Here is a 17,700-nt window from a genome sequence, read left to right as displayed (position 1 = left end):
ATGGTGCCCTGAAATGCGGGACTATGTATAAAAAGTGCTGTAATTCCTACATGCTGTAACCATAATGTATCAAAGTACCCTTCAATAAATGCAAACACACACACACACACACACACACACACATACATATCCCTTTAGGAAGTTATGGAATTTCAGGATCTAAAATAGTTCTGAGCAGCCTCTGGCTTTCTGTTCCCACCCCCCTTATCCTCATGCTGCTGTCAATCACAGAGATAAAAAAAACAACATGGCAGACAAGGGGAGCTTCAGCTTCTTTCTCTCAGGCAAGTGATTTTTATATTGTTTTCAAAAAAGGATTGATACTCTAATGCATATATTAGACTTATTTTGTTTGGCTGACCCTTTCTTTTTCATAACAAAGATACATTTCTGATGTAGAATGTATGGTTTAATGGGTACAGGAGATGGGTTTTTAAGATCTCTTGCAGTCCTAAGTGACTTTGTGACTCATTAGGGCTTTGTCCATGAGCGATATTTGATCAAATTAACCAAACTGATGTAAACACTAAAACAAAGACCTTCACATGAGTAATAAGTTTAATGTACTTTGACCAATCCTGCCACTGTGTGCACATACATGTACAGTAGGTATGTATGCTTGCTGAATTCAACTGCTGTTTAATAAGGGCGGATCAGTCTGTTTTTAGATGAGTTGAAAAAGTTGATTGCTTACTCACTTAACTCTTTCCACATTGGCCCCCTAGAAGGCGCTTTCTGACCATTTTGTACTAGTCCAATACAAGTGTCAATATCTAAAAAACGATTTACTGCACACATGGTTGAAGACTTACATTAAAGAAGAGGCTTGTACCACTCATAAATTGGAGACAGAACAAATTTATGTCAGAGCATGTACACACAGTGTACACAAAAGTTACATTAAAAATGACAATATGCCTTATGTTTTTATAGTTTAGCACTGATTATCTACATTTCTAAGTCAAGGACCAATCTAGACCTACTTTATATTTGTGCAGAAACTTGATCTCAGTAAAAGATGTCTACAGGCAATGAAATTAGTTTTTCTAAAACTACACCCAGGTGTCCTCAAGTGTCCCTAAATTTCTCCAAATACAAAACATCTGCATATATATCCAGCAATCATACTTGTCTCAACAATCACTTAAATAAATTTTAAAAAATTAAATTCCTACTAAATGATAAAATAATGTTTTTGACATTGTGTTGTCTTTGTCAAAAAGAATTAAAGGTGTATATAACCGTATATGTCTGTCATAGCTGATTCCTCAAACAGAATTAATTTGTTTTGAGATATCACTTGCAGCACTGCAAGTGTAGTGAAGGAAGAGCCCTGACTTACACATTCCTCTCCTGCAGTTTGTGTGGTCAGTTGCCTGGTGGTCAATGCAGACTACACGGCTTCTGCCACGGTGGGCCAGCTGTTTGTGTATGAGCTGCAAAGAGAGGTTTTCCAGAGCGAGTTCAGAACCTTCCAGACTGACTTCATACCCTACCTCACACACTATGGTAAGACTACCACACTACCGCAGAGCTTCTGTGGAAGTTAGTTGGATTCTGACATAACACTAGTAAAAGTCTGCAAAATATTTCAGGGAATTTCAGGAAGATTTCATGACATAATGGGATTGCTATTATGTCTATAGTAATTTTATGAAGAGGGAACTAGAGCCACAATAAGGTCAACATTAGTTTCTAGAGGGAAAGGGAAAAAGGTCTCGGATATATATTTATTATTTATCTAAGAATAAGGATATGGGGATTTACAAATGATACCAAAATTGTAGTGTTGCAGAGTAATCCTCTAAGGGATATTCAAGGAAGGCTCGGTGTGGGTGTAGGCTTTTGTTCTTTGTCACGTTACATGATATAGTGCATACCGCCACCCACTGGCTCACATACACATTGCTTTCCGATCCTTTGCTATTGTGAGATGAGCATTGACGTTATATCCTGGAATAGAACACAGTTTCTTTAAGGAATTCCAGTAGATATTTCAGTCCATTACCACTTATACCCGATTGTCCTAGTACACTGCCAATAGTAAAACTGGCACAACCCTCATTCACCAGTTCTGTCCTCCATCTGCCTCTCTCTGTTGCCTAGCTCTGAGAGTCAAACAGCACTTTCCACTGTTTCAGCTACAGAACACAAAGAACAATTTCCCATTGCATGTCTGCCAACCCTAAACTGAGAATAGTTCATCAATGTGTGGCCCAACCGTAATCTGGCCACCACTACTTCATCTTGTCTATTACCCATCACACTACTTCCTACTCTCTGTTGTATTCTGTACAGATGTCTCCCTTTACAATCACTGCCCCACATAGCCTGCCAGTGCAACTGCGCTGCCTTCTGAATCAAACCTTCAGCTCTGTCGTCCCCAACTTCATGGACACTGTAGGCGCAGCCCACCTAATAGAATGCTTTGACAGCACGTCAGCCCTCTCATTCCCCAGCACCCCAACATGAGCACAATTCCTGCTAGTTGAAGCCCATATAATGAAATAAATAGCTCAATCAGCAGGTCTGGACAGCAGGCTACCTACTGCTGCAGCTGAATCAGAGCATATGACTGCCCGGTTTGGCCTTACCTCATCCACCCACTCTAAGGCCTTAATAATAACCACAATCTCTGTCGGCCGGGGCCTCTCTGTGCGGAGTTTGCATGTTCTCCCCGTGTCTGCGTGGGTTTCCTCCGGGTACTCCGGTTTCCTCCCACAGTCCAAAGACATGCATGTTAGGCTGATTGGAGAGTCTAAATTGCCCGTAGGTATGAGTGTGTGAGTGAATGGTGTGTGTGCCCTGCAATGGACTGGCGACCTGTCCAGGGTGTATTCCTGCCTTTCGCCCAATGTATGCTGGGATAGGCTCCAGCCCCCCTGCGACCCTGATCAGGATAAGCGGGTTCAGATAATGGATGGATGGATGGATGGATATACAGAGAAATCATTCAACAGCCTCCAGGACAGGCCACTCCAAACTCCTGAACCATCATAGCAGCCCCAGTATGACCGGTCACTGGGTCTTTAGATCAAGCTGTAAAAATAGGCAGATATGACTACAATGTTTTTTGCACATATCTGGTCACATATGCAGCCACATATCAGATTCTGTTCCTGATGTACAGTACTGTGCAAAAGGCAGGTGTGAAAAATGCTATAAAGTGAGAATGCCTTCAAAAATAGAAATGTAAATAGTTTATTTTTTTATCAATTAACAAAATGCAATGTGAGTGAACAGAAGAAAAATCGTAATCAAATCAATATTTGGTGTGACCACCCTTTGCCTTCAAACCAGCATCAATTCTTCTCGGTACACTTGCACAAAGTCAGGGATTTTGTAGGCATATAGTCAGGTGTGTGATTAACCAATTATACCAAACAGGAGCTAATGATCATCAATTTAATATGTAGGGTGAAACACAATTAATTAACTGAAACTGAAACAGAAATAGCTGTGTAGGAGGGTTAAAACTGGGTGAGGAACAGCCAAACTCTACTTCCAAGGTGAGGTTGCTGAAGGCAGTTTAATGTCAGAAGTCATACACCATTGCAAGACTGAGCACAGCAACAAGACACAAGGTAGTTATACTGCATCACCAAGGTCTCTCCCAGGCAGAAATTTCAAGGCAGACAGGGGTTTCCCGATGTGCTGTCCAAGCTCTGTTCAAGAAGCACAACGGACAAGGTTGAGGACCGTAGATGCAGTGGTCGGCCAAGGAAACTTAGTGCAGCAGATGAAGATGGAAGCATTTGTGGCATGCTTGTCATGTCATGTTTCATGTTTAGTTATTGTCTTAGTTATTTTATTGTCATGTCATGTATTATGCTAGTCTAGTCTCGCCACATTTTTATGTTTTATTTCTTGTTGTCTTATTGTCATGCAATGTAACATTTCATGTTTAGTGCTAAGATGTATTTTGTCATGTCACGTAATAGTTTATTGATGTCACAGTTTGCAAACTTGTTATGTCATGATTTATGTTTGTTTCATGTTATGTTTTCCCGTTCATTGATTAGCATACACTTTTTTGTGTCTTTCCGCAAACCTTGCAATCATGCTTTCTCTCTCTCCCTTTCTGTTGCTCACGCTTCCCTAATTGTTTCATTTTCCCTTGTCTTCTTACTAGTCTACTAATGTTAGATCAAGATTGGGTAATACTAACATTCTAACCATGTATTCATGTTTACCTTATGTTTCTTGTGCATGTCATTTACTAATTTACTAATGCTAGGGCAGGATAGGTTTATTACTAACGATTACTAATTATCTTGTTAACTTGTCAATCCTCCACACCTGATTTCCATTCTCATGCTGCTCTCAAGCTAATTGTCTTTACCTGTCTACACCTGCATAAAGCTCAGTGTTCATATCATGCCTTTGTGAAATTGGTGCCTCCTGTTTAACAGTGCGCTTTTGAGCGGTTTTCCAAGCCATTGTCTACCCGTTAAGATCCAAGCCTGTTTTGTTGACCATTGCCTGCCTGTACTACAAACTCTTGCCTGCTGTCTTTGTACTTTTGCCCCGCGGAGCGGACTTCGGTCTTGACTCTTGCACTGCCTTCGACTCCAAGCCTGCCTGCCGTCTGTCTGCACTACTGCCCCGCTGACAGCTTTCCTGGTTACTGGACTTCTTGCATGGTGTACCGATTTTGAGACTGCCTTCTCCCTCGGTACTGTACTTTGGTTTTGGCTGGATTTAATGTGTTTGAACTTTGCTAGTTTTTTGACTATGCTCATTGGACAATCCCTTATTAAAGCCCTGAAGGGACTTCATCACACCTTTGTTTGTCTGAGTCGTGCATTTTGGGTTCAACCCCCATGCTCCCGTCATGTCTAAATCCACAGAAGAACTGTGGCTAGTTCTCTAAGATGTTTGGAACAACCTACCTGCTGAGTTCCTTCAAAAACTGTGTGCAAATATACACAGAAGAATTGAGCTTCTTTGAAGGAAAAGGGTGGTCACACCAAATATTGATTTGATTTAGATTTTTCTTCTGTTCATTCACTGCTTCTGTTCATGCATTTTGTTAATTGATAAAAAATTAACTTCACATTTCTATTTTTGAAAGCATTCTTATTTTACAGCATTTTTTCACACCTGCCTAAAACTTTTGCACAGTGCTGTACATATTCAAAAAGTTCCACGTCTACCACAGGCTTCCCCTTCCACCCAAACCCCCCACCTTCCTTAGTTGAGTACTCCCAACACGGTTCTTAAACAGATTGTGTAAGATGGCCCACTCCATGGCCTTGTAGAAAGACCCAGTATGTGAGTAATAATTTCTTGTTCCTCAATGTAAGTGGCATTTCACCAAGTTCAACCTGTAGACTAGAGACAGATTAGGACATGACTGCCCCATGACACAGTCTGTTTGTCCCTGAATTAGACCTCATTTCTTCAAATGCTTTGCAGCTGCAGAACTGTATTGGTAGGTAAAGCAGAAGTCCCACTGAATGGCATTTCCTGTATACTGCTAAGTGCTATGCTAGCGGACTTCATCATAGATGGCAACAACATCAACTTTATATATTGAAGTTTTAATATCATTAAATGAAGTTGAATTAAATTAAATCGTTCTACAAACACAAAATTACAAGGCTCCAGATCATCCACAAATTATCGCTATGCTGCTTTTAGTTGCTTTAAAAAAAATGAGTGTATGGTCAGATTTGTGTACCAAATACAACTACAAAGATGACGTGGGATCCTGTGGGATGGCCAGTCTCACGGGTCATACCAACACATTCGCACCCATGGGTTTTTTCCCCCCCCCAATTGCACTTGATATTGGTAGCAGGTTGCCATCAATAGGCCAATGATTACACAAGTGTATCTTATTTGTAATCAAGTTAGAATCATGCCAGTTAAGTCGGGATGATAAATGAATACATACACACTGTGGCATGTGGGTGGTGCAATTGTGGAAATTTTGTCACTATGAAAGGGAAAGCATTATGGGAGGCGATCTAAAAACAGAGAACATGACATGACGTGGAGAACTGAAATCCCATCACATCCAGTATATAGCTATTTAAACCATGAAAAACATACTTTTATCCAGGCTTCAATGTTATGTAGTTTGCTCATATTTAGCTTCTGCCTAATGGTTGGTTCGTAGAATCAGGTGTGTAACTGAACAAAAGGTAGCACTGCCGCCTCACAGCAAGGAGGTCCTGGGTTCGAATCCCCGTCGGCCGGGGCCTCTCTGTGCGGAGTTTGCATGTAGGCTGCGACCCTGTTCAGGATAAGCGGGTTAGGATAATGAATAATGCATAAAATTCTGAAGAAATCAGAAGAAATACCAGGTTTGGTTTTTACCTTATTAGTGGTAATAAGGAAAGGTAATAAGGAAAACAGCAAAAATGTGAATATCCGAAAAAAACAAATACACATGTTGCACCAATATGTTTATAAAATGGAATATATTTATATTTATAATATGGAAATAAATAAGCTTATGTCACATTTGTTATGTAATGGCAATCTTTTACTTGATTGGTCTGGAAGAGAGACTCCAGTACCTGCATTAGCTGCCACTTGTAACTGTTCCTTTCTTCTCATTGAATGTGGGAAACCAGGTCCAATTAATATTCATCCAATGGCATTCAAGTGCAGCAAGGAGATGTATCCAGACCTGCCACGCTGGCTCCGTTTCACCCAGAGGGAAACATCTGAAAATGGCTTCCTCTACGGTACCCCTCTGGAAGAGGACGTAGGCAGGAACACCATCGAGGTGATGTCCTTGAAACGTACCCTGATGCAAACAAAATTAAGCCATGACCAATAAAGCACACATGCTTGTGGAAATAATGAAAACAATAACAATGAAATAATCACTGCAGAACATTACAGAATTAAACAATATTGGATCTGTTTGAAACATCTCTGGCTGTCAATTTTCTAATTTGCGTTAAATCACACATTGTTTCAGAAATTGTATAACCATTTTTATTTATTTGTTTCTCTTCCCTGGCAGCTGGTAATTGTTAACAAACAGACGTACGACACCTTCAAAGATAGGCTGGTAATAACAGTTACATCACCAGGTAGCCTGAATGTCATTTTAAGATGTGAGATTTGGATAATGTAAACTGAGACCAGTAAAATTTATATATCAATAAAATCCCAATGATTTTGCCTCCCCTTTACAGGGAAATTCATGCCCTATCAAGCTGAATTCTTTATGCCACTTAGAGAGATAGAAATTGTGCTGCCCTCTACTGTCCGGGAAGACATAATGAGGGATGTCCAGGATATGTGGGGAACTGAAAATCTGGAATTCGTCAACATCACTTCTGCGTTGGACAGGGGTGGACGTGTTCCCCTCCCACTATTGGGACACTTTGAGGGGTAAGATTTCAGCAAATACCTGGTGTGCACTTTCTGTTTACATATTACACTCACTGAGCACTTTTTTTCAACCATCAGAATGGGGAAAAAATGTGATTTAAGTGGAAGTTTGTCCGTGGAATCATTGTTGGTGGCAGAGAGGGTGGTTTGAGTATCACAGAAACTGCTGATCTCCTGGGATTTTCATGCACACTAGTCTTTAGAGTTTGCAAAGAATGATGCAAAAAACAAAAACAAATCCAGTGTGCAGAAGTTCTGGAGGCAGAAACGCCTTGTTAATGAGAGAGAATGGCCAGGAGATGACAGGAAGGTGACAGTAACACAAGTAACTACTCATTACAACAGTGGTATGCAGAAGATCATCTCTGAACACACAACGCATCATAACTCTAAGTGGATAGGCTACAGCAGTAGAAGTCATAAGTCTAATAAATACCTAATAAGTGTTCACTGAATGTATATATAATTTAGGGATCTCAATGATATATAAACAGAATGCAATTGTTTCATTTCAGTTACTATTGTTAAAATAAAAAAGGTTATGATGGATTTTTATTAATACTGTTATATATATATATACATATATACATATATGTATGTGTGTATATATATATATATATATATATATATATATATATATATATATATATATATATATATATATACATATACACACTCAGTGAGCACTTTATTTGGTATTTATTAGACTTTTTTTTTAGACTTATTGGTCTTCTGCTGCTGTAGCCTATCCATTTATAGGTTTGATGCGTTGTGTGTTCAGAAATGCTCTTCTGGTCCTTCTCCTCTGACCTCTCTCATTAACAGCATGTCTTGACCACGCCTGCATGCTTTCATGTATTCACTTCACATGATTGGCTGATTAAATACTTGCATTAACAAGCTGGTGTACAGGTATACCTAATAAATTGCAAACTGAGTGCAGATTCATAACTAAAGTAATTTGTGCTAAATTAGTTAATGAGAGGTTCCCTAATGCAAATAATCAGGACACATACAACATATAATACAGAAATGTCGACCTTCTGAAAAGTATGTTCAAAAGTACTCAATACTTGGTTGGGCAATCATGGGGAAGACTGCTGACTTGACAGTTGTCCAGAAGACACTCATTGACACTCCACAAGGAGGGTAAGCCACATTAGGTCATTGGGCTGGCTGTTTGCAGAGTTGCACCTCTATATTCCAAAAGTAGCAGGTTATTTATATATTATATTATTTGGTTATATTAACAATTATTGCATAATGCACATAAGTACCGCATTTAAGGGCTTCCTCTTATGCATTTGATATCCACAAGTGCCAGAGTGGCATAAAGGCAAGGGGAAATAAAGTAAAGTAGCGTAAAATAAAGATCTGACATAAATTATTGAAGAATAGTGACAAAAACCCTTTATAGGTAAACTGACTGACAATACTGTCATTTCTAACAACAACCCAAAGAAAAAAATACTTGACAATAACAGCATAACATGAACACACTCCAGTTCGATCCTCCACCCTGGGGGTGTCCGAGCACGATACCTAATCCCCAATTGCTCCCCATGAGCTGATCGGTACCTTGCATGGCAGCCTATAGCCGTTGGTGTGTGAGTGTGTGTGAATGGGTGAATGAGAGGCATCAATTGTAAAGCGCTTTGGATAAAAGTGCTAAATAACTGCAGTCTATTTGTCATTTTGTATTGGCCTCTTTCTGTAAGAATTACCTGCGGAACAAAATATTCTCATTGTGATGAAAAACAGCTCTCATTGACTATCATCAGCGGCTTGGCAACCTGTATTTACTGCAATCTTTTGGCAGTTGCCGCTTATCATTTGGTTAGAGGCAATTGCCACACAGTTTTTACAATATCTGCTGAGGAAGAACAGGCTCTACTTGAACAGAAGAGCCTGGCGCAGGCAGGTATTTCTGTGTTACCTCTACAATGGTTTTCTACCACAGGAGAGGGCTGTGTCACATTTATTAGTTTGGACAGTTCAACCAAAATTAAATTACGATATGTTTCCACTTACCCAGTGTAATATCTGTCCATCCAGATAGTTTTCTATATATCGGCTGCAGCTCCACCTGATGAAATGGACCTCACATGTCCATTTTTATGTGACTTTAAAGTGCTTAAAAATTCTGTTTGATTTACAGCAAAAATATCTGAATGGACAGATACTACTCCAGGTAATTGGAAATATATCCTAATGTCATTGTTGGGTGAACTGCCCCTTTAAGATTTTTTAATTTAGGCTGCATTAATATGAACTGCCATTAGATGACAGTGGAGGACCAATGTTATGGCCAAGGCAAAACATGCTGGCACTGGGCGGACAGTGAACCTGCAACAGGCTATGACATACCCCAACCGTCAGAAGCAATACATCATATTGCAGTGCTTATGACTGAACTGTTCTACCCACAACACCATCTACCTTTAGTTTCCAAGCCAATGAGTAATGCCATTTTAAAGTTGTCATTTGCATTTTTAAAAAGCCACTGACCAGAATTCCCTCAAAAAAGAAAACACATCACTTATTATATTTCTTATAAAAGCATAATCCTTCTTAGTTTAAAATTGTTTAAAACAAACTGCTTTAGCAATGTTTTGTGACTGTTTGGCAGCCAAATATTGTGTCTGTTACTGTTAGGTGTAGTTATGCACTGTCATTCAACACTCGCTGGGTATTAAATGACAGATGCCAACCAGAATTAAACTACATTACACTGGTTTCTGGTTTGGGGCTAAACTAAAATGCTGAGAAACATTTTGTTAACTTTTAAAAAGGAAATTAACTAGGAAATTTTGACTAGGAAATTTTGACTAGGAAATTTTGACTAGGAAATTTTGACTAGGAAATTTTGACTAGGAAATGAATTAAGCAGTTTAAAACTGAGACCTAAACCAACGGTAGTCAAATCATCAAAGCCAAAAGAAGTTACATCATATGACAGGGCTTAATCTCCATTTGGCAGTCTGAGGCCAGCTCTCTGGTCAAATGGAAATAGAACAAACTTTTCCTCAAAAAAAGCTATTTCCACATATGCTCTTTTCGCCTTTCACATTCCCTCTGAATGGCATGACCTGCCACACAACACCTGGGGGATGTTTGAAGGGTATGTTTCCCCCTCTGTGAGAATCATTGCTCCTCTCCACTCTGGCATTGGCTGGCTTCAGCTCCAGGAAAGCGTGTGTTTTCAGGGTCTACGTGAAAGTGGGCACAGACCAGTACTTCTCCGAGTGTTTGCTGAGGCTCCAGAGTTCGGGACACAGGCAGCAGTGTGAGGCGACAGGCACGAGTAAGGAGGACTGCTCCGTGTGCTGGGATAAAAGCAACTGCGTCAACTGGTGCAAGTCTGTCCTGGTGAGGCCTGTGTCCAGCTGTTCGACAAAGGGTCACCGCTCACTCGTTGCACAAATTTAAGCAATGCTTCCCTTTGCTGAATATTTATTACAATGGGAGAGGTGAAAGTCTCTGAGGAAGTTTCTGATATTTTTTGTTGTTGTTTTTTTAAATTTTGTATATCAAAAACATCACCCCTCCCTCCTTTTCTGTGCAGAACATGGCATGGGCTGTTTCACCTACAGTACACATACAGAACACTTAATTTGCCACCATTACCTTTGAAGACTAGGTTTTGTGGAATGTTGTTTTTGAGTCAGTGTCAGTCACCAGTGGTGGTAATGTTACATCAGTTACAGTTCAGAGTAATATTTCTGATCTTGCGCCCTTAAAGGGTTCATTCTAACTATATGATGTCAGCAACCTACCATTGCTTTGTACATTAGCTCCAGTCATCACTACTCTATAGGTAAGGCTGTGCTGAACTAAATGCAGAAAGATAACGATAATAGCCCCTTGGTGGGCTGGAGAAGGGCAGCCAAGATCACGTCTTCCTCAGGGACTGTCATCTCTCTCTCCCTACGTGTGCTGTGTCTCCGATTTCAGTTTGACCTCTCCATACCCGTGATCCCCACCCCGGCCCCTACCCCCGGGTCAGGGATCCTGGACGCGGACGACTTCTACGACCCTCCCGACTCCCTTCCGAGCCGCGAGTTCTGGGCGGACTATTTGGTGACGGTGATTGTGCCCTTGGTGCTGGCCCTAATCCTGTGTCTCATCCTCACCTACATCATGTGCTGCCGGCGAGAGGGCGTGTACGTATCCCACTCGCACTTTCCACCATTGGTGTGTGGCGGCCTGTAGTGTAGTGGTTAAGCTACCAGACTGGGACCCTCAAGGTCGGTGGTTCAATCCCCAGTGTAGCCACAATAAGCTCTGCACAGCCGTTGGGCCCTTGAGCCACGCTCTTAACCCTGCATTGCACCAGGGGAGGATTGCCTCCTGCTTAGTCTAATCAACTGTACTTAGCTCTGGATAAGAGCATCTGCCGAATGCCATGATGATGTGTGTGGCAGTGCTTCTGTGAGGTTTTTGCCTCTCTGTATCTTTGTGAAGACACCCAATAAGCAACCATCTTGACCCAGAATGAAAAGATGTGATTAAAAATAAAGATGCCATTCACGTCTATTTCAATTTGGTTTAAAATTCCTTCTAGTTGGTAGCTGCATTCTGTCAAAACTTACAGCTGGTAGTTGTGTTCATACAGGCGTCACATTACTGTATATCCATGATGAAACTTCTAGTTTTGTGCAGGAGATCTTACTGGATGTTCCCTGCTCCCAGAACACAATCTTTATCACGTTTATCATGTTTTGTAAAGAAAATAAGATTGTTGAACTCCAGTTCTTACTGTTGTCTGTACCGTCTTTTTCCCCCCAGGGAGAAGCGAGATGCGAAGACTCCAGAGTAAGACAGTCTTTCTTTTCAATCCCTCTTTCTTTGTTATGCACTATTTTTGATTGATTTAGTTTATTCAATAAATAATAAATACAATACAATACAGTGACACACATATGGGACTTAATCTATCAGGATAGAGCAATACATTCGCAAGACTAATTTCCAATGCAGTCCTGAAAACATGGCTAGGAGGCAAGGAAAAAAAAGAAATGGAGGTAGCCAAAGCATTGTGTTGTGTCTTCATACTTAAGAAAGATGTAAGGTTTTCAGAAAGTAATTCAAAAGAAAGCAAAAACTAAAGTGAACTGTTTAATTCAGTTTAATTAGGACTGGGGAGCATGTAGCCTGTTATTTCAGATGTAACTGAGTTAGTGATCGAAGGAAGCTACCAAATCCAGATTCCTTAGCCCCCACCCTGAAAGGCCACAGTACTAGAGGGCTTTCCAGCTCTTTTTAAACCTTTTTAAATGGGAGAACCTTCCAGAGGGAAGACCATTCTCAGCAGCACTCCATCAATCAGGCCTATACTCATTTATCAGAAGCCACTCTTGAGTAAAATACATATGACAGCCCGCTTGGAGTTTGCCAAACAGCATTTAAAGGACTCTGAGAACATGAAGAAAAAGATTATCTGGTCAATGCTCATCACCTGGCTAATAACACCCCTACACTGAAGCATGGTGGTGGCAGCATCATGCTATGGGGGTGCTTCTCACTGGTAAGAACAGGGAGACTGGTCAGAATTGATGGAAGGAATTTTTAAACACACTTCCAAAAACATCTTTTCACTTTGTCATTATGGGTTATTGAGAGAAGAATTTTATTCATTTAAAATTAAATCTGCAACACAATGAAGTGTGCAAAAAGTGAAGGGGTCTGAATACTTTCTTAAGCCACTGTATATTTGACCCAGGTCTGGTAAGTAGTGGTAAATTTGTATGAAAGTATAGCTGCTATATTCATTCTCATGTATTCATATCCCCATTCTGGCAGAATTCAGCTTTACCATCAACGCACCATCCACAACAACAGTGATGAGCTGCGGGAAATGGCAGGGGGGCGTGTGGTCCCCCCGCCTCTGTCTACTCTGCCCATGTTCAACGCCCACACTGGAGAGAGGATGCCCCCCCTGCAGAGGCCCTTTGGCGCGGACAGCTCCCAAATCCCCCTCATCATGGCACAGGAGTGAGTGCATCTGTTTCACTCAAATGCTCATACCTCTCATGCTGCTCTCTCTCTCTCTGTCTCTCTCTCTCACTCACTCTGTCTCTGTCTCTCTCTCTCTCGCTCTCTCTATCTCTCTCTCTCTCTCTCTCTCTCACTATGTCTCTCTTTCTCTCACTCTGTCTCTGAATGAATGAATGTTTGATTTTGGTTGGTTCCATTAATAAAACCCAGTATTTTGAGTTTATCTCAGTAATTTTAATGTTTATTTTTGAAGTATTTTTTGTGCACTGGCAGTCAGTGGTGCTAATAATTCTGGACACCAGTGCATGTACATAGATCATCTGCCATTATAAGAAATAATAAAAAAGTGGAAATTAAGAAACCAAACTTTCTTCATTAAATCTTCTTAGCAGATCAATTATTGGAATGGCATAAGCAACTGTTGACTACTGTGAGTGAGCACACACACACACACACACACACACACACAGTAACCAAAGTGTCCCTATTTATTTTGACAGAGAACCAAATACTGATACACTACCCAGGTAAGTAAGACTTAAGATTTATTTAAGTATTCATACTTAGCCTTGCCTGTGCTGAAAAACCAAGTAACTGAATGAGCCATATTCCTGGGTTGAGAAATGGTAGCTTTAACTTAATGTTACCTCATGCAGTTGTAAAAGAAATGACTGTGGGATAAGGACAATCTTACTATTACATATGGCCAGAAGATGGAGATTTAATTGAGACAGTAAGGCATGAGAGGAGGGAAAAGTACTAAATTGGAAGGCTGACATTTTGTTATCTGAATTTCTGTAATGCCCAGAAATGCCTATTCCGAGACGGGGTGGGCGGGGTGGGTGGGCAGAGAGAGACATAGAGTCAGCGAGATAGAGGGGGATAAGTCATCTGACTTTATGATATAATGTAGCTGAAATTGGTATTTCATAAAGGAGTAACATTAGGTTCTTTATTTTGCAGATAAAAAACACCTATGAAGGACAAGACTGAACAAGTGGCAGTTTCCAATATAGAGTAAAGATTCTCCCATGGCGTTCTCCCTTCTGTCCTGGTTATATCCTCATTAAGCCCTATACATTTCTTAATTAAGAACTTTTGATTTAGCCATAATTGCTTTTCTCAAATGTGGTTCACCTATCAGTACCACCAACCTGGACAACCTAATGCTAATACAATTATTTAGTTAATTGGTAACAAGTAAACTTAAAAACACACATCAAGTTCATGTTGTGACGTAAGTAAAGTTTAAATAGATTTTTTTTTTTCATTAGAAATGCATTATGGTTAGGATAAACCTTTAGTCAAACAAGTCTGCAAGTAGGCTACAGTGCCTTCAGAAAGTACTCACCCACCTTGAATTTTTTCTAATTTTTACGTTTCACATTTCTATTTTACATTTCTCTTCCATTGTAGTGCATGTCACCATACATTTTAAATGCATTTTGAAATATATTTAGAATACTATTTAGAAATATGTTTGATGAATGCACAGAAAAATAATTGAAAATATATTTATCATACATTTCTAGACATGTATTTGAACATATGAATTACATTAAGTACATTAAAATGTATTTGAAATGTATTTATTTTCTGTAGGGGATCGTACAGCTCAAATAGGAGAGAGCGCCGTCTTCTTTTTCTGAATGAATACCCCTTTAAAGCGTATTGGTATTGCATTAGGCTCCTAAACAATGGAACATTTATACAAAATTATTCTAACACTCCAGGAACCAGCGATTCTAACTCATATTCCGCGAGATAATAGCCCATCTATCCGTAAGACTAGCCTAACTATCTAGTGGCTGCCGACAGCACTTGTTTTAAATGAAATGTTTCTTAAAATATGAACGTGAGACACTAATTCCACTAACGTTATTAGCCTATAATTTCCTTTAACCGTGAATAAATATCGCTGCAGATATGAAACTATCCGAAAGACTGAAAATAACTGATTCGTTTGACTTACCGTAGCCTACTTTAAATGAAAGAAAATAATCAACTTCCCACAGCCGCGTAAAACGGAACTTTAACTGTGAAAAATATGTACAATATGTACAGCAGCAAAATGGGTGGATATATTTTTTCTCTGACTAAAACAATCTGTTTTCTTCCGAGGACCGCGAATCTCTTTCCGAACAGAAAAGCAGGCTAGACGCTCTCCCCTCAGTTCAACGCATGAAACCCTTTTCAGTAGGTAGAAGCCGTTGACGTCACCATGTGTAGACAAACAAAACAAACAAACGGTGCTTTGTTTGACACCAATATATAGCTATGTAGCCTAAATTAGACGAGGAAAGGAAGAAAAGTGTTCAGATGTAACAGCATATTCGACTAGGAACGTTTCCTCTTAACTGTAAGTTTAAAATAAAGGTGGTAATGGCTTGTCTTCTGGCCGAAAGATTTTAGACTGTACACCCTTGATTAAGGGGTACTTCACTTCTTTCACTGTTTTTATATTATGTGTGCAGCCTTTTGTTTTAAATTATATATTTGTTTTAAAAGTTAATGTTTCTTAATTAGGCACTTTACATGTTTTGAATGACCATTTACCATCTTAAACATTATTTTATACATTTCATGTCAGAAATAGCTATGCATGCCAATGAAACATATTAACACAATGCTGGTTGACTCGTTATCTGTAGCTTTGTCTTTGAATTCTTCATTATCTACCAAATGGTTTGTTTTAGTGGCCACGTGTCCACAGTCTCACCACTTTCTATTTGTAATTGTTTTCAATATGACACAATGTGAATATTGGATATATTATTTCTCATGGCATGTGTAGCTATTTGTGACATAATGCATCTTAAGAGGATAAATAATCACTCTAAACATGAAAAGAGTAATTAAGAAAATGTTTAACTTGTTAACATTCTGGAATTGCAATTGTTTTTGGAATTAAATCCAGTATACACAGGGGGTTCGCAGGACTGAACTCGAAAAACACTAGTCCAGTGGTCTCCAACCCTGGTCCTGGAGAACTACTGGGTAGCTCGCTGTTAAGACCCAGGTCAGGTGAGGTAACTGTAATCAACTGCTCTAATTAATTCATAAAGTGCAGAGTGACAATGAAAACCAGCAGATCCAGTTGCTGCCCAGGGTTGGAGACCAGGGACCAGAGTTGAAGACCACTGCACGAGTCCAGGGGTGCATAAATCCGGCCCTGGAGGGCCGGTCTGCGAGCTGGTTTTTGTTTCAACCAATAATCTCAATTTATTTTCCTGACAGTACTAGAAATGATGTTTGTTCACTCCTGTACTTAAGCACTGTACAATCTTTAGAATACACTTGAAGTCTGCAGCTGTAGCTGGTGCATATACAAATGTCTGATCAAGATATTATTTAGCTAATTAAATAATTAGAGCAGAAGTTGGCACAAAATCCTGAAGCAGATCGGCACTTGCTGTGCACCCCTGCACTAGTCTAAAGCACGGAAATATGCTTAATGTAGCCTAACTCCAAAACAGCTTGTACAGAGATGTTGCTTCAGCAGGCAGTACATAGTAATTTCATAGAATTTATTCATAATTATAAATATGATGTTTTTATATTGTGCTGGTTCTTCTTTCCTTGGGTGCAGTGACCTCGTGTTGCATGCGTCATAGGAAATATTAATGATCATAAGATTGAATGTAATTTCTGAAGAATAATCAGGTAATATGTACACCTACAACCTCTGGAGGCATAGTGACGCTGTACGAACGATACACAGGACTTCCTTGAAGTGTATTGTCTTGCTTTAGTTCAGGGGTGCCCAATCATGTGCCATGTAGGGCAGAAAGTATGTTTTGTATACCTCCAGATGAACTGTCCATTAAATAGTGATTACACTGCTATTGAATTCTAGTTTTGTTTTGTTGTCACTTAAGTATCATCTGTTCAGAGATATGGACTCTTATTGATCAATTGTAATTCTTATTGATCAATTGTAATTCACAGTTCAGTGGACCCAATAGAACAAGTAATTTAACAATTATAGTAATGGAACTTAATTCACACAGCTGACCCAAAATATGTTGAAGGATCATTTGAACAAAAATAGGTTGATTAAACAGCTTTATCTGTGTATTTATCCTTACCTGTATACATGTCTGACAACAAAACACATATTGCAGATTTCTCAATGTGGTTCTTATTTTATCTGATAGCAACTTCCCCAGAAATACATATAAGACTATCATATATTTGTTGATTAACACACATTGCAAAATTAAAATTGGTTCAGAACAACCAATAAAACCAGTGCTGGAATATAGGCACATGTCAATAATAACCAGGGTTGGGGTCAGTTCAGTTTCAATACAGTCAGTTCCACAATGACATCACACAACACAGCAT

General features: G+C 39.6%; 1 protein-coding gene across 1 annotated transcript; it reads left to right on the top strand.

Moving 5' to 3' along the window:
- Positions 1 to 234: 234 nt before the first annotated feature.
- On the top strand, positions 235 to 17,198 carry sgca (sarcoglycan, alpha). The gene is made up of 11 exons (XM_061222631.1): positions 235 to 284; positions 1,360 to 1,509; positions 6,585 to 6,739; positions 6,983 to 7,052; positions 7,158 to 7,356; positions 10,563 to 10,725; positions 11,311 to 11,519; positions 12,145 to 12,171; positions 13,159 to 13,350; positions 13,854 to 13,880; positions 14,317 to 17,198. Exons 1-11 carry the CDS (start codon positions 248 to 250, stop codon positions 14,318 to 14,320), a joined length of 1,233 nt encoding a protein of 410 aa, XP_061078615.1. The 5' UTR covers positions 235 to 247; the 3' UTR covers positions 14,321 to 17,198.
- The last annotated feature ends 502 nt before the right edge of the window (positions 17,199 to 17,700 follow it).

This window comes from Conger conger, chromosome 2 (assembly GCF_963514075.1).
Source record: "Conger conger chromosome 2, fConCon1.1, whole genome shotgun sequence".
NCBI classification, from domain to species: domain Eukaryota; kingdom Metazoa; phylum Chordata; class Actinopteri; order Anguilliformes; family Congridae; genus Conger; species Conger conger.
Note: the sequence above shows the minus strand (reverse complement) of the source record. Positions and strands in the feature narration are given on the sequence as shown.